Below are 26,180 nucleotides of genomic sequence, written 5' to 3' on the forward strand. Positions count from 1 at the left end.
GTTTAGACCTGGGCCCTCATCTAGGAAACTGTTGGGTTTAGACCTGGGCCCTCATTTAGGAAACTGTTGGGTTTAGACCTGGGTCCTCATTTAGGAAACTGTTGGGTTTAGACCTGGGCCCTCATCTAGGAAACTGTTGGGTTAAGAGACCTGGGCCCTCATCTAGGAAACTGTTGGGTTTAGACCTGGGCCCTCATCTAGGAAACTGTTGGGTTTAGACCTGGGCCCTCATCTAGGAAACTGTTGGGTTTAGACCTGGGCCCTCATCTAGGAAACTGTTGGGTTAAGAGACCTGGGCCCTCATCTAGGAAACTGTGCGGAGGATTCATATGAAAAGATTGCGGTACGTAGAAAACGCGGAAAGGCAAGGAGTCGGTCTGGTGAACCCAGGATCACAGGGTTAATCCCCGTCCGCGTCACTGTGATGGTATGAACCGCGTGGGTCTGGTGAACCCAGGACCGCGGGGTTAATCCCCGTCCGTGGGTCTGGTGAACCCAGGATTAATCCCCGTCCGTGGGTCTGGTGAACCCAGGATCAGGGGTTAATCCCCGTCCGTGGGTCTGGTGAACCCAGGATCAGGGGTTAATCCCCGTCCGTGGGTCTGGTGAACCCAGGATCAGGCGTTAATCCCCGTCCGTGGGTCTGGTGAACCCAGGATCAGGGGTTAATCCCCGTCCGTGGGTCTGGTGAACCCAGGATCAGGGGTTAATCCCCGTCCGTGGGTCTGGTGAACCCAGGATCAGGGGTTAATCCCCGTCTGATGGTTTGACCCCGCCCCCGTCTCTCACCTGCTCAGGTACAGACAGCTGCATCAGTGCCAAACGTCATCTGTCCTCTTCATATTATTATTCATGAGGATAAATGCCATAGTGACATGTCATGTTATTGAGTAAATAGTTTGGCTGAATGATAATTAAATCCAGCATTTTGTTCTAAGTCTGTGTGATCGTTGACTCACACAAACAAATTTGTACATATTATTTAATAATTACAGATCCAGTTACATATGATTCCTGGTTAAACTGTACAACATATTTGAGGGGTTATTTAGCAAAAACTGATATCTCCATTTGTATTTATAATCCTAAAGCGTGTTTTTTGTATGCACTCCAGGGAACTCTTCATATACAGTTGAGTATGTATACTCTTCATATACAGTTGAGTACGTATACTCTTCATATACAGTTGAGTACATATACTCTTCATATACAGTTGAGTACGTATACTCTTCATATACAGTTGAGTACGTATACTCTTCATATACAGTATAGTACGTATACTCTTCATATACAGTTGAGTACGTATACTCTTCATATACAGTATAGTACGTATACTCTTCGTATACAGTTGAGTACGTATACTCTTCATATACAGTTGAGCACGTATACTCTTCATATACAGTTGAGCACGTATACTCTTCATATACAGTTGAGTACATATACTCTTCATATACAGTATAGTACGTTTACTCTTCGTATACAGTTGAGTACGTATACTCTTCATATACAGTTGAGTACATATACTCTTCATATTCAGTTGAGTATGTAAACTCTTCATATACAGTATAGTACGTATACTCTTCATATACAGTTGAGTACGTGAGAGGTAATGTGTCGATGAATTTTACACAGTGGTATCGAGTTTCATCCTTCCATCGGAGTTCTAGCTTCTCCAGTAGCGTGCATGTGTATCATTAACGAGCGTGTGCATCATTAACGAGCGTGTGCATCATTAACGTGCGTGTGCATCATTAACGTGCGTGTGCATCATTAACGAGCGTGTGCATCATTAACGAGCGTGTGCATCATTAACGTGCGTGTGCATCATTAACGAGCGTGTGCATCATTAACGAGCGTGTGCATCATTAACGAGCGTGTCGATCATTAACGTGCGTGTGCATCATTAACGTGCGTGTGCTTCATTAACGTGCGTGTCGATCATTCACGTGCGTGTGCATCATTAACGAACGTGTGCATCATTAACGTGCGTGTGCATCATTAATGAGCGTGTGCATCATTAACGTGCGTGTGCATCATTAACGTGCGTGTCGATCATTAACGTGCGTGTCGATCATTAACGTGCGTGTGCATCATTAACGTGCGTGTGCATCATTAACGTGCGTGTGCATCATTAACGAGCGTGTGCATCATTAACATGCGTGTGCATCATTAACGAGCGTGTGCATCATTAACGTGCGTGTGCATCATTAACGTGCGTGTCGATCATTAACGTGCGTGTGCATCATTAACGTGCGTGTGCATCATTAACGTGCGTGTGCATCATTAACGAGCGTGTGCATCATTAACGTGCGTGTGCATCATTAACGTGCGTGTCGATCATTAACGTGCGTGTGCATCATTAACGTGCGTGTGCATCATTAACGAGCGTGTGCATCATTAACGAGCGTGTGCATCATTAACGTGCGTGTGCATCATTAACGTGCGTGTCGATCATTAACGTGCGTGTGCATCATTAACGTGCGTGTGCATCATTAACGTGCGTGTGCTTCATTAACGTGCGTGTCGATCATTAACGTGCGTGTGCTTCATTAACGTGCGTGTGCATCATTAACGTGCGTGTGCATCATTAACGAGCGTGTGCATCATTAACGTGCGTGTGCATCATTAACGTGCGTGTGCATCATTAACGTGCGTGTGCTTCATTAACGTGCGTGTGCATCATTAACGTGCGTGTGCTTCATTAACGTGCGTGTGCATCATTAACGTGCGTGTGCATCATAAACGAGCGTGTGCATCATTAACGTGCGTGTGCATCATTAACGTGCGTGTGCATCATTAACGAGCGTGTGCATCATTAACGTGCGTGTGCATCATTAACGTGCGTGTGCATCATTAACGTGCGTTAGGGTGCATCAAATTGCAATGTTAAAATTAAATCTCAACATATCATTCTGCCTGGGGTGGCATTTTGTTATGACACACATACAAATGATTTGTGCAAAGTTTTGGGAAAATTACTTGAGATTTAGAGGTCCAACGCAGCATGTGAAAAATACCAAAATGGGCGTTTTTGGGTGTTTTCCTGAATAACATCGATGCAATCTCAAAAACGACAAGAAATAGATTTTTAGAACATTTATTTTGAATAGAACAACATAAAATCTAATACTCAAGTAAAGTACAACTCCTCAGTGTCTGTACTTAAGTACAGTATTCAAGTAAATCAAGTTACTGTCCTCGAACATGTCTCAATATAGTGTCCTACTCCTGGTCCAGCTTGCGCTTGCTGCGGCGAAGATTTGGATTTTGTGTGCGGTCATGCTCAACTGCCTGCAGCACATTTTGCAGGTGCTCCTCGCTCCTGGCTGCTGCCACGAAGTCTGACGTCAGTTTGACGCCACGCTCGGCACAGTCATTCACCACATTGATGGCACGTACATTCACTGCACCCGTTTGAAATGCTGCACTGGAAGTCCAATCCTCTACATCCAGTGAAAGAAAAGTTGGATCAATGTGCAGCAGGTGCATGCCGAACCAGCAGTCTGGGTTGGCGAGGTCAGCCAAGCTGGTGGTCGGCGAGAGGGTTGGAAACTTCGGCTTGCCAAAGCCAGTGCCAAAGCGGAGCTGTGGGGCTCGCATGGGTAGATCAGCCGGCTTGTGCTCCAAGATGGCATCTGCAAGTGCGCGCCGCTCACCAACTGGCACCTTGGTGCTGAAGAGTGCCAGGGGCAGCATCTCGCATGTCAGGTACCATAGGTGCCTCTCCAGAGCCTTAATTGCTGATGCAGCGGATGCCCTCGTCAACAGCCTTGTATTCACACAGGTGGCAGTAGAGTGTGAGGTCATTCCATCCAGCATCTACGGCCGTGTCACAGGCCATCCACCATGTTGCGTAGATGTGCGTAATGAACTTGGCAAACGCCCGAATCTTCAACACCTGCTGTTGTGTTGTGATGGTCCCCTGAGGAAGCAACGCAATGTGCTGCTCCATCAAGGCCAGCTTGAGGGTGTAGAGCAGCTTGGCCATCCACCGTGCCTTGTGCAGTGCTCCCGGTCGTTGCAAGGTTACTGGAGTTTGATCTGCAATGTCTGCACTCAGATACACTAGACATAGCTGCACAAACTCACGATAGTCACCCCTCTTGTAGTTGAGCAGTCCTGCAGCGCAAACATTGAGTTCAGCACGCAACTTGCCAAGAAATGGTGGTTCAGCATCCCCAGGAATGTAGCAGGACAATGTGCCGCCCTTGAGTGGCAACAGGTTCCAGTTGTCCCGCAGACGTGTAAACAATGTCACCTCTGGCGATCGTGACACCTCCACCTTGAGGTGAGTGAAAATGTGGCTGAGGAGCACCTCTCCGATGTGGTGCCGGCAACCGGACCAGAGTAGTGGTCGACCCAGTGAGTTCTGGATGGCAATGCAGGCTGCTGTGAGATGGCCGGTGTTTGAGGCCGTGGTGTCAAATGCCATGTTGACAACCTGATCGGTACAGCACCAGTCCTGCAGCAGCTTGCATGTCAGCCGGGCGATGATCGTTCCACATGCCTCGTTAGTCCCCTTCATGTATGCTGGCACGCCGAGTAGTTTTAGCCGCTCCGCATCTCCGACCACCACCGTCAGACGCTCCTCCAACTGACGCACATTGTTGAGCATTGGTGTCAACTTGCTGTCCCAGTGCAGGGTGCACATGGGAGGGGGTGTCCACTGCTCGTGCTGTTCCTCACTGATGGTCTTCAGCACTTGACGGCGTGATCGGTCTGCTGTCGCGTAGGATGTGGAGACCATTTCTGAATTTCCACCTGACTCCTCGATCAGGCCGCGTGTGAAAGCAGCCTGCTGCGTTGGTGTCATCTTCAATCGTGTAGCCAGTGACACAAGGCTTGGCCGGCTGAGAATGTCAGATGGAATGAATGCTGTGGTGCCTGTCTTCTTGCGTTCACGGATGGGTGTGTTCTCAGCCAGTGGAGCAACTGCTTCATCTGCATTGCCATCCTCATCACTTTCGCTTTCTAATACCACCATGCTGGTAGACATCGCCGTCATCTCCTGCTCCTTGGTGAGGTAGGCCTGCTGCGCTTCTTCACGCTCCTGTCGCCGCTTCACCTTAATAATGATAATAATAATAATAAACTTTATTTGTATAGCACCTTCCATGACATGCAATGCAGCTCAAAGTGCTTTACAGATCAAGCACAAAACATTAAAATAAGAAAATAGAAGCAGAAACATAAAATTACATAAAAATAAAAGCAAACCTTTGATTGCAGCTTGACATCGAATGCTCCAAATGTGGCCACTCTGTCGCCCTTCATGCTGGCTAGAAAAGCAAGGTCCTCTGCATCACGGATCAGCTCCTCTGCGTTTGGAGTCCACAGCGGGAACGTGGCATCCAGCTTGTGCTCCATTGCGTCCACCAGTCGAGCAGTAGCCTCACTGGAGCGCCTTTCCTTTGGTATGCGCCGCAGCTTGTTGTTGGCATCGAGGAGGGCTATCATCTTCTCACATGCTCGCTGATCACTCCCCATTGGGATGTTGGCCTTTCCATAAAATGGACGCACCTGCTCCAAAACAATCTTAGCCGCCTGGAACCGTGACATGGCTCCAGTCAAACCTGGTCGCTTTGCATGCAGTTGTGTGTCGCAGTTATACAGCAAGCACCGCAAGATCTGGTGACCACTTGGCAGCTTGGCGCCAGTGATAATGGCATCTGCATCGGTGATAGTGGCGCCCAGACCAAAAACCAGGGTGCGGCTCCTCTGGCAGGGGCCTAAGGCCATCTTGTGAGAGCTGGATCCTGTGGTGTGTGATGGTGGCGTTGAGGGAATTGACTCAGCAACTGAGCTACACAGGCAGAGCTTTTTATAGGCAAAGCCCCCCCCCCCCCATTTTTATGCAGGTGCGTGAAAATAGAATAGTTCCCGCAAAACAGAGGGTAAAATGTGCGGGAATATTGGAACAAACAGGTCTCCGGGCTTGAAATGTAACAATATTGCAACAACACACACACTGTTGTTGAATAACACACACACACACAGAGGTGCGGGAATATAGGAGCAGACAGGTCTCCGTGCTTGAAATATAACAATGTTGCAACCTTGTGCGTGAATAACTCACATTCACACACACACACACACACACACACACACACACACACACACACACACACACACACACACACACACACACACCAGCAGGCCATGTGCGAGCAGGGCAGAGTGAAGGGACACAGTTCCTGTTACCCCCTTATGCCATAAAATCAGACGTACCGTTGCACCTCTAAATCACCTCGTATCGCTTTAATATTTTGTATCTATTGTTTTTGCATGGATGGTAACACTTTTAGCACCCATGCAAATCAATATTCCGGAAATGTGTATTTTGATGCACCCTAACGTGCGTGTGCTTCATTAACGTGCGTGTGCTTCATTAACGTGCGTGTGCATCATTAACGTGCGTGTGCATCATTAACGTGCGTGTGCTTCATTAACGTGCGTGTGCATCATTAACGTGCGTGTGCTTCATTAACGTGCGTGTGCTTCATTAACGTGCGTGTGCATCATTAACGTGCGTGTGCATCATTAACGTGCGTGTGCTTCATTAACGTGCGTGTGCATCATTAACGTGCGTGTGCATCATTAACGAGCGTGTGCATCATTAACGAGCATGTGCATCATTAACGTGCGTGTGCATCATTAACGTGCGTGTGCATCATTAACGTGCGTGTGCTTCATTAACGTGCGTGTGCATCATTAACGTGCGTGTGCATCATTAACATGGGTCAGCGTGTCCGTGGAGGTGTGCATCATTAACGTGGGTCAGCGTGTCCGTGGAGGTGTGCATCATTAACGTGCGTGTGCATCATTAACGTGCGTGTGCATCATTAACGTGCGTGTGCATCATTAACATGGGTCAGCGTGTCCGTGGAGGTGTGCATCATTAACGTGGGTCAGCGTGTCCGTGGAGGTGTGCATCATTAACGTGGGTCAGCGTGTCCGTGGAGGTGCATTCTTCCCGTCACGTCTGCTTTTCATGAATCACAACGTTTGCGCAGAAAGTGGCGTCCATGTTATTTAGTGCATTGGCAGCGTTTCTAAATGAGGCCCCAGGTGAGGAGGTGAGGAGGTGAGGAGGTGAGGAGGGGCCCCAGGTGAGGAGGTGAGGAGGGGCCCCAGGTGAGGAGGTGAGGAGGGGCCCCAGGTGAGGAGTTGAGGAGGGGCCCCAGGTGAGGAGGGGTCCCAGGGGAGGAGGTGAGGAGGTGAGGAGGGGTCCCAGGTGAGGAGGTGAGGAGGGGCCCCAGGTGAGGAGGTGAGGAGGGGCCCCAGGTGAGGAGGTGAGGAGGGGTCCCAGGTGAGGAGGTGAGGAGGGGCCCCAGGTGAGGAGGTGAGGAGGGGTCCCAGGGGAGGAGGTGAGGAGGGGCCCCAGGTGAGGAGGGGCCCCAGGTGAGGAGGGGCCCCAGGGGAGGAGGTGAGGAGGGGCCCCAGGGGAGGAGGTGAGGAGGGGCCCCAGGGGAGGAGGTGAGGAGGGGCCCCAGGTGAGGAGGTGAGGAGGGGCCCCAGGGGAGGAGGGGCCCCAGGTGAGGAGGGGCCCCAGGTGAGGAGGTGAGGAGGGGCCCCAGGTGAGGAGGTGAGGAGGGGCCCCAGGTGAGGAGGTGAGGAGGGGCCCCAGGTGAGGAGGTGAGGAGGGGTCCCAGGTGAGGAGGTGAGGAGGGGCCCCAGGTGAGGAGGTGAGGAGGGGTCCCAGGGGAGGAGGTGAGGAGGGGCCCCAGGTGAGGAGGGGCCCCAGGTGAGGAGGGGCCCCAGGGGAGGAGGTGAGGAGGGGCCCCAGGGGAGGAGGTGAGGAGGGGCCCCAGGTGAGGAGGTGAGGAGGGGCCCCAGGGGAGGAGGGGCCCCAGGTGAGGAGGGGCCCCAGGTGAGGAGGTGAGGAGGGGCCCCAGGTGAGGAGGTGAGGAGGGGCCCCAGGTGAGGAGGTGAGGAGGGGTCCCAGGGGAGGAGGGGCCCCAGGTGAGGAGGTGAGGAGGTGAGGAGGGGCCCCAGGTGAGGAGGTGAGGAGGGGCCCCAGGTGAGGAGGTGAGGAGGGGCCCCAGGGGAGGAGGTGAGGAGGTGAGAAGGGGCCCTAGGGGAGGAGGTGAGGAGGGGCCCCAGGGGAGGAGGTGAGGAGGGGCCCCAGGGGAGGAGGTGAGGAGGGGCCCCAGGGGAGGAGGTGAGGAGGTGAGAAGGGGCCCTAGGGGAGGAAGGGTCACCCACTTTGTAAACACCATCTAACATACCATGTGTTTCTCTGTACACATAAACAGTCTGTGTCTGGTCAGACAATCTAACATGTGGTCCGGTTTACAATCTAACGTGTGTTGTGTTAATACGTATCTAACGTGTGTTGTGTATACGTATATATATATATATAACGTGTGTTCTGTATACGTATATATATAACGTGTGTGTTCTGTATACGTATATATATAACATGTGTGTTCTGTATACGTATATATATAACATGTGTGTTCTGTATACGTATATATATAACATGTGTGTTCTGTATACGTATATGATCTAATGTGTCAGTGTCTCCTAGATCGTCAGCAGCCTGCTGCCTCAGTGTCGTCACTCTCCTCACAGCTGAGGGCCAGAGCCTCCCTGACCCACAGGTACAGTACCAGAACCAGACCCACACCTGCTCCAGAACCAGACCCAGACCCACACCTGCTCCAGAACCAGACCCACACCTGCTCCAGAACCAGACCCAGACCTGCTCCAGAACCAGACCCACACCTGCTCCAGAACCAGACCCACACCTGCTCCAGAACCAGACCCAGACCTGCTCCAGAACCAGACCCACACCTGCTCCAGAACCAGACCCAGACCCACACCTGCTCCAGAACCAGACCCACACCTGCCCCAGAACCAGACCCACACCTGCTCCAGAACCAGACCCAGACCCACACCTGCTCCAGAACCAGACCCAGACCCACACCTGCTCCAGAACCAGACCCAGACCTGCTCCAGAACCAGACCCACACCTGCTCCAGAACCAGACCCACACCTGCCCCAGAACCAGACCCACACCTGCTCCAGAACCAGACCCACACCTGCTCCAGAACCAGACCCACACCTGCCCCAGAACCAGACCCACACCTGCTCCAGAACCAGACCCAGACCTGCTCCAGAACCAGACCCACACCTGCTCCAGAACCAGACCCAGACCTGCTCCAGAACCAGACCCAGACCTGCTCCAGAACCAGACCCAGACCTGCCCCAGAACCAGACCCACACCTGCTCCAGAACCAGACCCAGACCTGCTCCAGAACCAGACCCACACCTGCCCCAGAACCAGACCCACACCTGCTCCAGAATCAGACCCAGACCTGCTCCAGAACCAGACCCAGACCTGCTCCAGAACCAGACCCACACCTGCCCCAGAACCAGACCCACACCTGCTCCAGAACCAGACCCAGACCTGCTCCAGAACCAGACCCACACCTGCCCCAGAACCAGACCCACACCTGCTCCAGAACCAGAACCAGACCCAGACCTGCTCCAGAACCAGACCCAGACCTGCTCCAGAACCAGACCCACACCTGCCCCAGACCCAGACCCACACCTGCTCCAGAACCAGACCCAGACCTGCTCCAGAACCAGACCCATACCTGCTCCAGAACCAGACCCATACCTGCTCCAGAACCAGACCCAGACCCACACCTGCTCCAGAACCAGACCCAGACCTGCTCCAGAACCAGACCCACACCTGCTCCAGAACCAGACCCACACCTGCTCCAGAACCAGACCCAGACCCACACCTGCACCAGACCCAGACCCACACCTGCCCCAGAACCAGACCCACACCTGCCCCAGAACCAGACCCACACCTGCTCCAGAAACAGACCCAGACCCACACCTGGTCCACTATTAACCAGACCCACACCTGGTCCAATATTAACCATACCCACACCTGGTCCAATATTAACCAGACCCAGACCTGGTCCAATATTAACCAGACCCACACCTGGTCCAATATTAACCAGACCCACACCTGGTCCAATACTATTAGCAAATATGAACCAATACTGTTACATGGGATGGGATTTCAGTCAGTGAACCCAGTGGAACATTACTAAAGCTTCACTACTGGTTTTGTGTGAGGTATAGTATGTCTACTGTCCTCTCCTCCTTCCCTCTCCTCCCTCCTCCTCTCCTCCTTCCCTCCCTCCCCTCTCCTCCCTCCCTCCCCTCTCCTCCTCTCCTCCTCTCCTCCTCACCCCTCCCTCCCCTCCTCCTCCTCCTGACAGGCGTAGTCTTGTGACGGAGCTCCGAGCCCGCTGCCCCCCAGGAGCACCTCCTCTGCTTCTCCCCTGGTCCACCTCTCGAACCCTGGAGCTACCACCCCTCTGACCCCAGCACTGACCCCTGACCTCTCAGGCCTCTGCAGGGTGGAGCCAGAGCAGTGCCTCTATGCCTTGAGCTGAAAAATCCCACAATGCCTTGGGGAACGGACTGACTGAGACCATGAGGCCTTGTGGGACAATATTGTCTCACCACCATCATAAATATATATATATATCCATCTATCTATCTATCTATCTATCTATCTATCTATCTATCTATCTATCTATCCATCTATCTATCTATCTATCTATCTATCTATCTATCTATCTATCTATCTATCTATCTATCTATCTATCTATCTATCTATCTATCTATCTATCTATATCTATCCATCTATCCATTTATCTATCCATCTATCCATCTATCTATCTATCCATCTATCCATCTATCCATCTATCTATCTATCTATCTATCCATCTATCTATCTCCGTCCATCCATGTGTTTAATAATCTATTGTGTTCCGGGTTGTTCACTTACACTCATGTAATTGTTTGTGTTGTTGTTGTTGGACCCTGAGTTTCACATGTGTGAAAGGTGCGTTGTTGTGAATGTTTACTTTGTCATCCAGGGCACCCGTGTATCTCAGGCGGAGGTCAAGGTCAAAGCCGCGAGGGTGTGTTTGAGCATGTTAAAGGTGTTATCTTCCAACGCCGTCACATATAGCTACAGGATTAGAATGTCCTGGTCTTTCGCTCGCTAGACGTCGCGTCGTCACTCTTCCCTCCAAAGACTGGCTGCTGTTTCCGCCAGCGCTATTTCCCGCCTGCTAGCTGCTCTCAATCACATCCACTTCACGTTTTCCAACGAAGTACAACAACGTTGGGACATCTGTTCTCTCACAGTTTGAACCAAAGTGTAGCTTCAGCAGCTTCAGAAGACAGACTCGCTCTCTCTGCTATATCTCAACGACGACGTCTCTCTCACTTCCTGTATGACCAGGAAATAAGTTTCTGTATCTCAGCCTGGAGGACAGACCCCGCCCCCCAGCGCCCCTGTGAAGGTGTGACTGCCGGACCATCCTCTTCCTCTGCAGACCTCTCTTCTGTATTACCAAGCACAACGTCAACAGCGATGCATTCCAGTAGCAGTTGTGAATGACTGTTACTCTGCAGGCAGACCGGATCTCCTCCCACCGTCGCCTCACCTTTCTGTTTTTATTCACGGATGAGACCATGCAAACGTGTAGTATAGTAGTACCAGTAGTACCAGTAGTACCAGTAGTACCAGTAGTACTGTAGAACACTGCAGCAATAGCAATCATAAAGGTAGCCGGAAGTGCATTCAGAGATATACAGACTGCATTCATAGCAGAGTAGAACAGAACAGACAGACCACCTCCAGAACAGACCTCCAGAACAGACAGACCACCTCCAGAACAGACCTCCAGAACAGACCTCCAGAACAGACAGACCACCTCCAGAACAGACAGACCACCTCCAGAACAGACAGACCACCTCCAGAACAGACCTCCAGAACAGACCTCCAGAACAGACAGACCACCTCCAGAACAGACAGACCACCTCCAGAACAGACAGACCACCTCCAGAACAGACCTCCAGAACAGACAGACCACCTCCAGAACAGACAGACCACCTCCAGAACAGACAGACCACCTCCAGAACAGACCTCCAGAACAGACAGACCACCTCCAGAACAGACAGACCACCTCCAGAACAGACAGACCACCTCCAGAACAGACAGAGGAGTGGAGGAGAGAGAGAGAGAGAGACAGAGGAGAGACAGAGAGAGACAGAGGAGAGACAGAGAGAGGAGACAGAGAGGAGGAGAGATGAGAGACAGAGAGGAGAGACAGAGTGGAGGAGAGAGAGAGAGACTGAGAGGAGAGACCGAGAGGAGAGAGAGAAAGACAGTCAGAAGAGGGTGTGTGAGGAGTTACGGTTGCAGTATTTCTAACTTCTTAAGAGCAATAGATGCTGTGTAACTGAATGTGACCATGTCTGGCCTGCACAACCTCGTCTGCACCACTAGGAATGTCACAGTAGCAGGACAGCTCAGTCTGACATCATATCCATGCATTTGCTCTTTCAAATTGTTTTTATTTCATAATGAATCGTGTAAGCCTACCTTTGAAATGATAAATAAACCCCCACATCAGCAGGGGACTGCTGTTACCCCCTGTGGTGCCTGTATATCTTTCTCTAACGTTCACAGCATGCCTGTCCACACAGTGACCATAGAATTACCTGGGTACAGTATCTTAACATATATACAGTGTTTAGCTAGAAGTAGAGACATTGAAATTACATGGAATTTGAAGTACTGTGTGTGTGTGTGTGCGTGTGTGTGTGTGTGTGTGTGTGTGTGTGTGTGTGTGTGTGAGTGTGTGTGTGTGTGTGTGTGTGTGTGTGTGTGTGTGTGTGTGTGTGTCAGTCAGTCAGCCGGTCTGTAGCTGGTCCAGCTCTTGAAGCAGTCTGTCTCTCTCCAGCTCCAACATGGAGATCTGTCTGTTCTTCTCACTCACTTCCTGTCAACAACACAACACAGGACATGACATCATAGGACAACACAGATCATGACATCATGGAGCAACACAACACAACACAAAAATAAATGTTGCCGTTGAAATGTTGACTTGCTTCAAAAAAGCCCAACAAATTCTGTTCCAAACATATTTAGAAACAGCCCGACCATATTGAGATAAATGATGTAATGAATGCAGGTATGGTCTCACCTGGCCCAGTACCGTGGTGCTCCAGCGGAGGGCGCTGTCGGAGCCGGCCTGGGGCAGTGAGGGGCAGCTGCTGGTCACGTTGGGATCGCTCATCAGGCGTCCCAGAGAGCCATTCACCCGCTGCACACGCCACCTCCACAGACAGGAAGTAGACCCCTGGAGGAGAGGAAGTGACACGTTTACCTTCAACGGGATTGGATGACGTATTACTAATGGGGAAAGGCCTGTGCACGTCCTGCGATCAAAAGGTGCTGGTAAATGGCAAAAATGTAATGATAATAATTTTTTTTTTTAAATGACGTCAGTCTGAGAGACCAGTGGAGTCTCTCCAACTGCCTTGCCTTGTCCACCCCTGACCCCTGACCCCTGACTCTACTAGAGAGACCCTCCTGACCCCTGAACCTGACTCTACTAGTGAGACCCTCCTGACCCCTGAACCTGACTCTACTAGAGAGACCCTCCTGACCCCTGAACCTGACTCTACTAGAGAGACCCTCCTGACCCCTGAACCTGACTCTACTCGAGAGACCCTCCTGACCCCTGAACCTGACTCTACTAGAGAGACCCTCCTGACCCCTCCTGACCCCTGACTCTACTAGTGAGACCCTCCTGACCCCTGAACCTGACTCTACTAGAGAGACCCTCCTGACCCCTGAACCTGACTCTACTAGTGAGACCCTCCTGACCCCTGACCCCTGACTCTACTAGTGAGACCCTCCTGACCCCTGAACCTGACTCTACTAGAGAGACCCTCCTGACCCCTGAACCTGACTCTACTAGAGAGACCCTCCTGACCCCTGACTCTACTAGAGAGACCCTCCTGACCCCTGAACCTGACTCTACTAGAGAGACCCTCCTGACCCCTGAACCTGACTCTACTAGTGAGACCCTCCTGACCCCTGAACCTGACTCTACTAGAGAGACCCTCCTGACCCCTGAACCTGACTCTACTAGTGAGACCCTCCTGACCCTTGAACCTGACTCTACTAGAGAGACCCTCCTGACCCCTGAACCTGACTCTACTAGTGAGACCCTCCTGACCCCTGAACCTGACTCTACTAGTGAGACCCTCCTGACCCCTGAACCTGACTCTACTAGAGAGACCCTCCTGACCCCTGAACCTGACTCTACTAGAGAGACCCTCCTGACCCCTGAACCTGACTCTACTAGTGAGACCCTCCTGACCCCTGAACCTGACTCTACTAGAGAGACCCTCCTGACCCCTGAACCTGACTCTACTAGAGAGACCCTCCTGACCCCTGACTCTACTAGAGAGACCCTCCTGACCCCTGAACCTGACTCTACTCGAGAGACCCTCCTGACCCCTGAACCTGACTCTACTAGAGAGACCCTCCTGACCCCTCCTGACCCCTGACTCTACTAGTGAGACCCTCCTGACCCCTGAACCTGACTCTACTAGTGAGACCCTCCTGACCCCTGAACCTGACTCTACTAGAGATACCCTCCTGACCCCTGAACCTGACTCTACTAGAGAGACCCTCCTGACCCCTCCTGACCCCTGACTCTACTAGAGAGACCCTCCTGACCCCTGAACCTGACTCTACTAGTGAGACCCTCCTGACCCCTGAACCTGACTCTACTAGTGAGACCCTCCTGACCCCTGAACCTGACTCTACTAGAGAGACCCTCCTGACCCCTGACTCTACTAGAGAGACCCTCCTGACCCCTGAACCTGACTCTACTAGAGAGACCCTCCTGACCCCTGAACCTGACTCTACTAGAGAGACCCTCCTGACCCCTGACTCTACTAGAGAGACCCTCCTGACCCCTGACTCTACTAGAGAGACCCTCCTGACCCCTGAACCTGACTCTACTAGAGAGACCCTCCTGACCCCTGAACCTGACTCTACTAGAGAGACCCTCCTGACCCCTGAACCTGACTCTACTAGTGAGACCCTCCTGACCCCTGAACCTGACTCTACTAGAGAGACCCTCCTGACCCCTGAACCTGACTCTACTAGTGAGACCCTCCTGACCCCTCCTGACCCCTGAACCTGACTCTACTCGAGAGACCCTCCTGACCCCTGAACCTGACTCTACTAGAGAGACCCTCCTGACCCCTCCTGACCCCTGACTCTACTAGTGAGACCCTCCTGACCCCTGAACCTGACTCTACTAGAGAGACCCTCCTGACCCCTGAACCTGACTCTACTAGAGAGACCCTCCTGACCTCTGAACCTGACTCTACTAGAGAGACCCTCCTGACCCCTGAACCTGACTCTACTAGAGAGACCCTCCTGACCCCTGAACCTGACTCTACTAGTGAGACCCTCCTGACCTCTGAACCTGACTCTACTAGTGAGACCCTCCTGACCCCTGAACCTGACTCTACTAGTGAGACCCTCCTGACCTCTGAACCTGACTCTACTAGAGAGACCCTCCTGACCCCTGAACCTGACTCTACTAGTGAGACCCTCCTGACCCCTGAACCTGACTCTACTAGAGAGACCCTCCTGACCCCTGAACCTGACTCTACTAGTGAGACCCTCCTGACCCCTCCTGACCCCTGAACCTGACTCTACTCGAGAGACCCTCCTGACCCCTGAACCTGACTCTACTAGAGAGACCCTCCTGACCCCTCCTGACCCCTGACTCTACTAGTGAGACCCTCCTGACCCCTGAACCTGACTCTACTAGAGAGACCCTCCTGACCCCTGAACCTGACTCTACTAGAGAGACCCTCCTGACCTCTGAACCTGACTCTACTAGAGAGACCCTCCTGACCCCTGAACCTGACTCTACTAGAGAGACCCTCCTGACCCCTGAACCTGACTCTACTAGAGAGACCCTCCTGACCCCTGAACCTGACTCTACTAGAGAGACCCTCCTGACCCCTGAACCTGACTCTACTAGAGAGACCCTCCTGACCCCTGAACCTGACTCTACTAGAGAGACCCTCCTGACCCCTGACTCTACTAGAGAGACCCTCCTGACCCCTGAACCTGACTCTACTAGAGAGACCCTCCTGACCCCTCCTGACCCCTGACTCTACTAGTGAGACCCTCCTGACCCCTGAACCTGACTCTACTAGTGAGACCCTCCTGACCCCTGACCCTGACTCTACTAGAGAGACCCTCCTGACCCCTGAACCTGACTCTACTAGAGAGACCCTCCTGACCCCTGACTCTACTAGAGAGACCCTCCTGACCCCTGAACCTGACTCTACTAGAGAGACCCTCCTGACCCCTGAACCTGACTCTACTAGAGAGACCCTCCTGACCCCTGAACCTGACTCTACTAGAGAGACCCTCCTGACACCTGAACCTGACTCTACTAGTGAGACCCTCCTGACCCCTGAACCTGACTCTACTAGTGAGACCCTCCTGACCCCTGAACCTGACTCTACTAGTGAGACCCTCCTGACCCCTGAACCTGACTCTACTAGTGAGACCCTCCTGACCCCTCCTGACCCCTGACTCTACTAGAGAGACCCTCCTGACCCCTGAACCTGACTCTACTAGTGAGACCCTCCTGACCCCTCCTGACCCCTGAACCTGACTCTACTAGAGAGACCCTCCTGACCCCTCCTGACCCCTGACTCTACTAGTGAGACCCTCCTGACCCCTGAACCTGACTCTACTAGTGAGACCCTCCTGACCCCTGACCCTGACTCTACTAGAGAGACCCTCCTGACCCCTGAACCTGACTCTACTAGTGAGACCCTCCTGACCCCTGAACCTGACTCTACTAGAGAGACCCTCCTGACCCCTGAACCTGACTCTACTAGAGAGACCCTCCTGACCCCTGAACCTGACTCTACTAGTGAGACCCTCCTGACCCCTGAACCTGACTCTACTAGAGAGACCCTCCTGACCCCTCCTGACCCCTGACTCTACTAGAGAGACCCTCCTGACCCCTGAACCTGACTCTACTAGTGAGACCCTCCTGACCCCTCCTGACCCCTGAACCTGACTCTACTCGAGAGACCCTCCTGACCCCTGAACCTGACTCTACTAGAGAGACCCTCCTGACCCCTCCTGACCCCTGACTCTACTAGAGAGACCCTCCTGACCCCTGAACCTGACTCTACTAGAGAGACCCTCCTGACCTCTGAACCTGACTCTACTAGAGAGACCCTCCTGACCCCTGAACCTGACTCTACTAGAGAGACCCTCCTGACCCCTGAACCTGACTCTACTAGAGAGACCATCCTGACCCCTGAACCTGACTCTACTAGAGAGACCCTCCTGACCCCTGAACCTGACTCTACTAGTGAGACCCTCCTGACCCCTGAACCTGACTCTACTAGTGAGACCCTCCTGACCCCTGAACCTGACTCTACTAGAGAGACCCTCCTGACCCCTGAACCTGACTCTACTAGAGAGACCCTCCTGACCCCTGAACCTGACTCTACTAGAGAGACCCTCCTGACCCCTGAACCTGACTCTACTAGTGAGACCCTCCTGACCCCTGAACCTGACTCTACTAGTGAGACCCTCCTGACCCCTGAACCTGACTCTACTAGAGAGACCCTCCTGACCCCTGAACCTGACTCTACTAGAGAGACCCTCCTGACCCCTGAACCTGACTCTACTAGAGAGACCCTCCTGACCCCTGAACCTGACTCTACTAGTGAGACCCTCCTGACCCCTGAACCTGACTCTACTAGAGAGACCCTCCTGACCCCTGACTCTACTAGTGAGACCCTCCTGACCCCTGAACCTGACTCTACTAGAGAGACCCTCCTGACCCCTGAACCTGACTCTACTAGTGAGACCCTCCTGACCCCTGAACCTGACTCTACTAGAGAGACCCTCCTGACCCCTCCTGACCCCTGACTCTACTAGAGAGACCCTCCTGACCCCTGAACCTGACTCTACTAGTGAGACCCTCCTGACCCCTCCTGACCCCTGAACCTGACTCTACTCGAGAGACCCTCCTGACCCCTGAACCTGACTCTACTAGAGAGACCCTCCTGACCCCTCCTGACCCCTGACTCTACTAGAGAGACCCTCCTGACCCCTGAACCTGACTCTACTAGAGAGACCCTCCTGACCTCTGAACCTGACTCTACTAGAGAGACCCTCCTGACCCCTTAACCTGACTCTACTAGAGAGACCCTCCTGACCCCTGAACCTGACTCTACTAGAGAGACCATCCTGACCCCTGAACCTGACTCTACTAGAGAGACCCTCCTGACCCCTGAACCTGACTCTACTAGTGAGACCCTCCTGACCCCTGAACCTGACTCTACTAGTGAGACCCTCCTGACCCCTGAACCTGACTCTACTAGATAGACCCTCCTGACCCCTGAACCTGACTCTACTAGAGAGACCCTCCTGACCCCTGAACCTGACTCTACTAGAGAGACCCTCCTGACCCCTGAACCTGACTCTACTAGTGAGACCCTCCTGACCCCTGAACCTGACTCTACTAGTGAGACCCTCCTGACCCCTGAACCTGACTCTACTAGAGAGACCCTCCTGACCCCTGAACCTGACTCTACTAGAGAGACCCTCCTGACCCCTGAACCTGACTCTACTAGAGAGACCCTCCTGACCCCTGAACCTGACTCTACTAGTGAGACCCTCCTGACCCCTGAACCTGACTCTACTAGAGAGACCCTCCTGACCCCTGACTCTACTAGTGAGACCCTCCTGACCCCTGAACCTGACTCTACTAGTGAGACCCTCCTGACCCCTGAACCTGACTCTACTAGAGAGACCCTCCTGACCCCTGACTCTACTAGTGAGACCCTCCTGACCCCTGAACCTGACTCTACTAGAGAGACCCTCCTGACCCCTGAACCTGACTCTACTAGTGAGACCCTCCTGACCCCTGAACCTGACTCTACTAGAGAGACCCTCCTGACCCCTGAACCTGACTCTACTAGAGAGACCCTCCTGACCCCTGAACCTGACTCTACTAGTGAGACCCTCCTGACCCCTGAACCTGACTCTACTAGAGAGACCCTCCTGACCCCTGAACCTGACTCTACTAGAGAGACCCTCCTGACCCCTGAACCTGACTCTACTAGAGAGACCCTCCTGACCCCTGAACCTGACTCTACTAGTGAGACCCTCCTGACCCCTGAACCTGACTCTACTAGAGAGACCCTCCTGACCCCTGAACCTGACTCTACTAGAGAGACCCTCCTGACCCCTGAACCTGACTCTACTAGTGAGACCCTCCTGACCCCTGAACCTGACTCTACTAGAGAGACCCTCCTGACCCCTGAACCTGACTCTACTAGAGAGACCCTCCTGACCCCTGAACCTGACTCTACTAGTGAGACCCTCCTGACCCCTGAACCTGACTCTACTAGAGAGACCCTCCTGACCCCTGAACCTGACTCTACTAGAGAGACCCTCCTGACCCCTGACTCTACTAGAGAGACCCTCCTGACCCCTGAACCTGACTCTACTAGAGATACCCTCCTGACCCCTGAACCTGACTCTACTAGAGAGACCCTCCTGACCCCTGAACCTGACTCTACTAGAGAGACCCTCCTGACCCCTGAACCTGACTCTACTAGTGAGACCCTCCTGACCCCTGAACCTGACTCTACTAGTGAGACCCTCCTGACCCCTGAACCTGACTCTACTAGAGAGACCCTCCTGACCCCTGAACCTGACTCTACTAGTGAGACCCTCCTGACCCCTGAACCTGACTCTACTAGTGAGACCCTCCTGACCCCTGAACCTGACTCTACTCGAGAGACCCTCCTGACCCCTGAACCTGACTCTACTAGAGAGACCCTCCTGACCCCTCCTGACCCCTGACTCTACTAGTGAGACCCTCCTGACCCCTGAACCTGACTCTACTAGTGAGACCCTCCTGACCCCTGAACCTGACTCTACTAGAGAGACCCTCCTGACCCCTGAACCTGACTCTACTAGAGAGACCCTCCTGACCCCTGAACCTGACTCTACTAGAGAGACCCTCCTGACCCCTGAACCTGACTCTACTAGAGAGACCCTCCTGACCCCTGAACCTGACTCTACTAGTGAGACCCTCCTGACCCCTGAACCTGACTCTACTAGAGAGACCCTCCTGACCCCTGAACCTGACTCTACTAGAGAGACCCTCCTGACCCCTGAACCTGACTCTACTAGAGAGACCCTCCTGACCCCTGAACCTGACTCTACTAGTGAGACCCTCCTGACCCCTGAACCTGACTCTACTAGAGAGACCCTCCTGACCCCTGAACCTGACTCTACTAGAGAGACCCTCCTGACCCCTGAACCTGACTCTACTAGAGAGACCCTCCTGACCCCTCCTGACCCCTGACTCTACTAGAGAGACCCTCCTGACCCCTGAACCTGACTCTACTAGTGAGACCCTCCTGACCCCTGAACCTGACTCTACTCGAGAGACCCTCCTGACCCCTGAACCTGACTCTACTAGAGAGACCCTCCTGACCCCTCCTGACCCCTGACTCTACTAGTGAGACCCTCCTGACCCCTGAACCTGACTCTACTAGTGAGACCCTCCTGACCCCTGAACCTGACTCTACTAGTGAGACCCTCCTGACCCCTGAACCTGACTCTACTAGAGAGACCCTCCTGACCCCTGAACCTGACTCTACTAGAGAGACCCTCCTGACCCCTGAACCTGACTCTACTAGAGAGACCATCCTGACCCCTGAACCTGACTCTACTAGAGAGACCCTTCTGACCCCTGAACCTGACTCTACTAGAGAGACCCTCCTGACCCCTGAACCTGACTCTACTAGAGAGACCCTCCTGACCCCTGAACCTGACTCTACTAGAGAGACCCTCCTGACCCCTGAACCTGACTCTACTAGTGAGACCCTCCTGACCCCTGAACCTGACTCTACTAGAGAGACCCTCCTGACCCCTGAACCTGACTCTACTAGAGAGACCCTCCTGACCCCTGAACCTGACTCTACTAGAGAGACCCTCCTGACCCCTGAACCTGACTCTACTAGAGAGACCCTCCTGACCCCTCCTGACCCCTGAACCTGACTCTACTAGAGAGACCCTCCTGACCCCTGAACCTGACTCTACTAGAGAGACCCTCCTGACCCCTGAACCTGACTCTACTAGTGAGACCCTCCTGACCCCTGAACCTGACTCTACTAGAGAGACCCTCCTGACCCCTGAACCTGACTCTACTAGAGAGACCCTCCTGACCCCTGAACCTGACTTTACTAGTGAGACCCTCCTGACCCCTGAACCTGACTCTACTAGTGAGACCCTCCTGACCCCTCCTGACCCCTGACTCTACTAGAGAGACCCTCCTGACCCCTGAACCTGACTCTACTAGAGAGACCCTCCTGACCCCTGACTCTACTAGAGAGACCCTCCTGACCCCTGAACCTGACTCTACTAGTGAGACCCTCCTGACCCCTGAACCTGACTCTACTAGTGAGACCCTCCTGACCCCTGAACCTGACTCTACTAGAGAGACCCTCCTGACCCCTGAACCTGACTCTACTAGAGAGACCCTCCTGACCCCTGAACCTGACTCTACTAGTGAGACCCTCCTGACCCCTGAACCTGACTCTACTAGTGAGACCCTCCTGACCCCTGAACCTGACTCTACTAGTGAGACCCTCCTGACCCCTGAACCTGACTCTACTAGAGAGACCCTCCTGACCCCTGAACCTGACTCTACTAGAGAGACCCTCCTGACCCCTGAACCTGACTCTACTAGAGAGACCCTCCTGACCCCTGAACCTGACTCTACTAGAGAGACCCTCCTGACCCCTGAACCTGACTCTACTAGTGAGACCCTCCTGACCCCTGAACCTGACTCTACTAGAGAGACCCTCCTGACCCCTGAACCTGACTCTACTAGAGAGACCCTCCTGACCCCTCCTGACCCCTGACTCTACTAGAGAGACCCTCCTGACCCCTGAACCTGACTCTACTAGTGAGACCCTCCTGACCCCTGAACCTGACTCTACTCGAGAGACCCTCCTGACCCCTGAACCTGACTCTACTAGAGATACCCTCCTGACCCCTCCTGACCCCTGACTCTACTAGTGAGACCCTCCTGACCCCTGAACCTGACTCTACTAGTGAGACCCTCCTGACCCCTGAACCTGACTCTACTAGAGAGACCCTCCTGACCCCTGACTCTACTAGTGAGACACTCCTGACCCCTGAACCTGACTCTACTAGTGAGACCCTCCTGACCCCTGAACCTGACTCTACTAGAGAGACCCTCCTGACCCCTGAACCTGACTCTACTAGAGAGACCCTCCTGACCCCTGAACCTGACTCTACTAGAGAGACCCTCCTGACCCCTGAACCTGACTCTACTAGTGAGACCCTCCTGACCCCTGAACCTGACTCTACTAGAGAGACCCTCCTGACCCCTGACTCTACTAGTGAGACCCTCCTGACCCCTGAACCTGACTCTACTAGAGAGACCCTCCTGACCCCTGACTCTACTAGTGAGACCCTCCTGACCCCTGAACCTGACTCTACTAGAGAGACCCTCCTGACCCCTGAACCTGACTCTACTAGAGAGACCCTCCTGACCCCTGACTCTACTAGAGAGACCCTCCTGACCCCTGAACCTGACTCTACTAGTGAGACCCTCCTGACCCCTGAACCTGACTCTACTAGTGAGACCCTCCTGACCCCTGAACCTGACTCTACTAGAGAGACCCTCCTGACCCCTGAACCTGACTCTACTAGTGAGACCCTCCTGACCCCTGAACCTGACTCTACTAGTGAGACCCTCCTGACCCCTGAACCTGACTCTACTAGAGAGACCCTCCTGACCCCTGAACCTGACTCTACTAGAGAGACCCTCCTGACCCCTGAACCTGACTCTACTAGTGAGACCCTCCTGACCCCTCCTGACCCTTGAACCTGACTCTACTAGAGAGACCCTCCTGACCCCTGAACCTGACTCTACTAGAGAGACCCTCCTGACCCCTGAACCTGACTCTACTAGAGAGACCCTCCTGACCCCTGAACCTGACTCTACTAGAGAGACCCTCCTGACCCCTGAACCTGACTCTACTAGTGAGACCCTCCTGACCCCTGAACCTGACTCTACTAGTGAGACCCTCCTGACCCCTGAACCTGACTCTACTAGAGAGACCCTCCTGACCCCTGACTCTACTAGTGAGACCCTCCTGACCCCTGAACCTGACTCTACTAGAGAGACCCTCCTGACCCCTGAACCTGACTCTACTAGAGAGACCCTCCTGACCCCTGAACCTGACTCTACTAGAGAGACCCTCCTGACCCCTCCTGACCCCTGACTCTACTAGAGAGACCCTCCTGACCCCTGACTCTACTAGTGAGACCCTCCTGACCCCTGAACCTGACTCTACTAGAGAGACCCTCCTGACCCCTGAACCTGACTCTACTAGAGAGACCCTCCTGACCCCTGACTCTACTAGAGAGACCCTCCTGACCCCTGAACCTGACTCTACTAGTGAGACCCTCCTGACCCCTGAACCTGACTCTACTAGTGAGACCCTCCTGACCCCTGAACCTGACTCTACTAGAGAGACCCTCCTGACCCCTGAACCTGACTCTACTAGTGAGACCCTCCTGACCCCTGAACCTGACTCTACTAGTGAGACCCTCCTGACCCCTGAACCTGACTCTACTAGAGAGACCCTCCTGACCCCTGAACCTGACTCTACTAGAGAGACCCTCCTGACCCCTGAACCTGACTCTACTAGAGAGACCCTCCTGACCCCTCCTGACCCCTGACTCTACTAGAGAGACCCTCCTGACCCCTGACTCTACTAGTGAGACCCTCCTGACCCCTGAACCTGACTCTACTAGAGAGACCCTCCTGACCCCTGAACCTGACTCTACTAGAGAGACCCTCCTGACCCCTGACTCTACTAGAGAGACCCTCCTGACCCCTGAACCTGACTCTACTAGTGAGACCCTCCTGACCCCTGAACCTGACTCTACTAGTGAGACCCTCCTGACCCCTGAACCTGACTCTACTAGAGAGACCCTCCTGACCCCTGAACCTGACTCTACTAGTGAGACCCTCCTGACCCCTGAACCTGACTCTACTAGTGAGACCCTCCTGACCCCTGAACCTGACTCTACTAGAGAGACCCTCCTGACCCCTGAACCTGACTCTACTAGAGAGACCCTCCTGACCCCTGAACCTGACTCTACTAGTGAGACCCTCCTGACCCCTGAACCTGACTCTACTAGTGAGACCCTCCTGACCCCTGAACCTAACTCTACTAGAGAGACCCTCCTGACCCCTGACTCTACTAGAGAGACCCTCCTGACCCCTGAACCTGACTCTACTAGTGAGACCCTCCTGACCCCTGAACCTGACTCTACTCGAGAGACCCTCCTGACCCCTGAACCTGACTCTACTAGAGATACCCTCCTGACCCCTCCTGACCCCTGACTCTACTAGTGAGACCCTCCTGACCCCTGAACCTGACTCTACTAGTGAGACCCTCCTGACCCCTGAACCTGACTCTACTAGAGAGACCCTCCTGACCCCTGACTCTACTAGTGAGACCCTCCTGACCCCTGAACCTGACTCTACTAGTGAGACCCTCCTGACCCCTGAACCTGACTCTACTAGAGAGACCCTCCTGACCCCTGAACCTGACTCTACTAGAGAGACCCTCCTGACCCCTGAACCTGACTCTACTAGAGAGACCCTCCTGACCCCTGAACCTGACTCTACTAGTGAGACCCTCCTGACCCCTGAACCTGACTCTACTAGAGAGACCCTCCTGACCCCTGACTCTACTAGTGAGACCCTCCTGACCCCTGAACCTGACTCTACTAGAGAGACCCTCCTGACCCCTGACTCTACTAGTGAGACCCTCCTGACCCCTGAACCTGACTCTACTAGAGAGACCCTCCTGACCCCTGAACCTGACTCTACTAGAGAGACCCTCCTGACCCCTGACTCTACTAGAGAGACCCTCCTGACCCCTGAACCTGACTCTACTAGTGAGACCCTCCTGACCCCTGAACCTGACTCTACTAGTGAGACCCTCCTGACCCCTGAACCTGACTCTACTAGAGAGACCCTCCTGACCCCTGAACCTGACTCTACTAGTGAGACCCTCCTGACCCCTGAACCTGACTCTACTAGTGAGACCCTCCTGACCCCTGAACCTGACTCTACTAGAGAGACCCTCCTGACCCCTGAACCTGACTCTACTAGAGAGACCCTCCTGACCCCTGAACCTGACTCTACTAGTGAGACCCTCCTGACCCTCCTGACCCTGAACCTGACTCTACTAGAGAGACCCTCCTGACCCCTGAACCTGACTCTACTAGAGAGACCCTCCTGACCCCTGAACCTGACTCTACTAGAGAGACCCTCCTGACCCCTGAACCTGACTCTACTAGTGAGACCCTCCTGACCCCTGAACCTGACTCTACTAGTGAGACCCTCCTGACCCCTGAACCTGACTCTACTAGAGAGACCCTCCTGACCCCTGACTCTACTAGTGAGACCCTCCTGACCCCTGAACCTGACTCTACTAGAGAGACCCTCCTGACCCCTGAACCTGACTCTACTAGAGAGACCCTCCTGACCCCTGAACCTGACTCTACTAGAGAGACCCTCCTGACCCCCTGACCCTGACTCTACTAGAGAGACCCTCCTGACCCTGACCTGACTCTACTAGTGAGACCCTCCTGACCCCTGAACCTGACTCTACTAGAGAGACCCTCCTGACCCCTGAACCTGACTCTACTAGAGAGACCCTCCTGACCCCTGACTCTACTAGAGAGACCCTCCTGACCCCTGAACCTGACTCTACTAGAGAGACCCTCCTGACCCCTGAACCTGACTCTACTAGTGAGACCCTCCTGACCCCTGAACCTGACTCTACTAGAGAGACCCTCCTGACCCCTGAACCTGACTCTACTAGTGAGACCCTCCTGACCCCTGAACCTGACTCTACTAGAGAGACCCTCCTGACCCCTGAACCTGACTCTACTAGAGAGACCCTCCTGACCCCTGAACCTGACTCTACTAGAGAGACCCTCCTGACCCCTGAACCTGACTCTACTAGAGAGACCCTCCTGACCCCTGAACCTGACTCTACTAGAGAGACCCTCCTGACCCTGACCTGACTCTACTAGTGAGACCCTCCTGACCCCTGAACCTGACTCTACTAGTGAGACCCTCCTGACCCCTGAACCTGACTCTACTAGAGAGACCCTCCTGACCCTGACCTGACTCTACTAG

At 53.5% G+C, this 26,180-nt stretch overlaps 1 protein-coding gene across 1 annotated transcript; it reads right to left on the bottom strand.

The window, feature by feature from the left end:
* Positions 1–12,734: 12,734 nt before the first annotated feature.
* Positions 12,735–13,187, bottom strand: sapcd1 (suppressor APC domain containing 1; the record flags this gene model as incomplete). The annotated part of the gene is made up of 2 exons (XM_084462500.1): positions 12,735–12,824; positions 13,032–13,187. Coding segments are annotated over 2 exons (246 nt in total), but the record flags the coding sequence as incomplete, so codon positions are not given.
* Between the last annotated feature and the right edge of the window lie 12,993 nt (positions 13,188–26,180).

The sequence above is a fragment of the Borostomias antarcticus genome, assembly GCF_949987555.1.
Source record: "Borostomias antarcticus genome assembly, contig: scaffold_258, whole genome shotgun sequence".
NCBI classification, from domain to species: Eukaryota; Metazoa; Chordata; class Actinopteri; order Stomiiformes; family Stomiidae; genus Borostomias; species Borostomias antarcticus.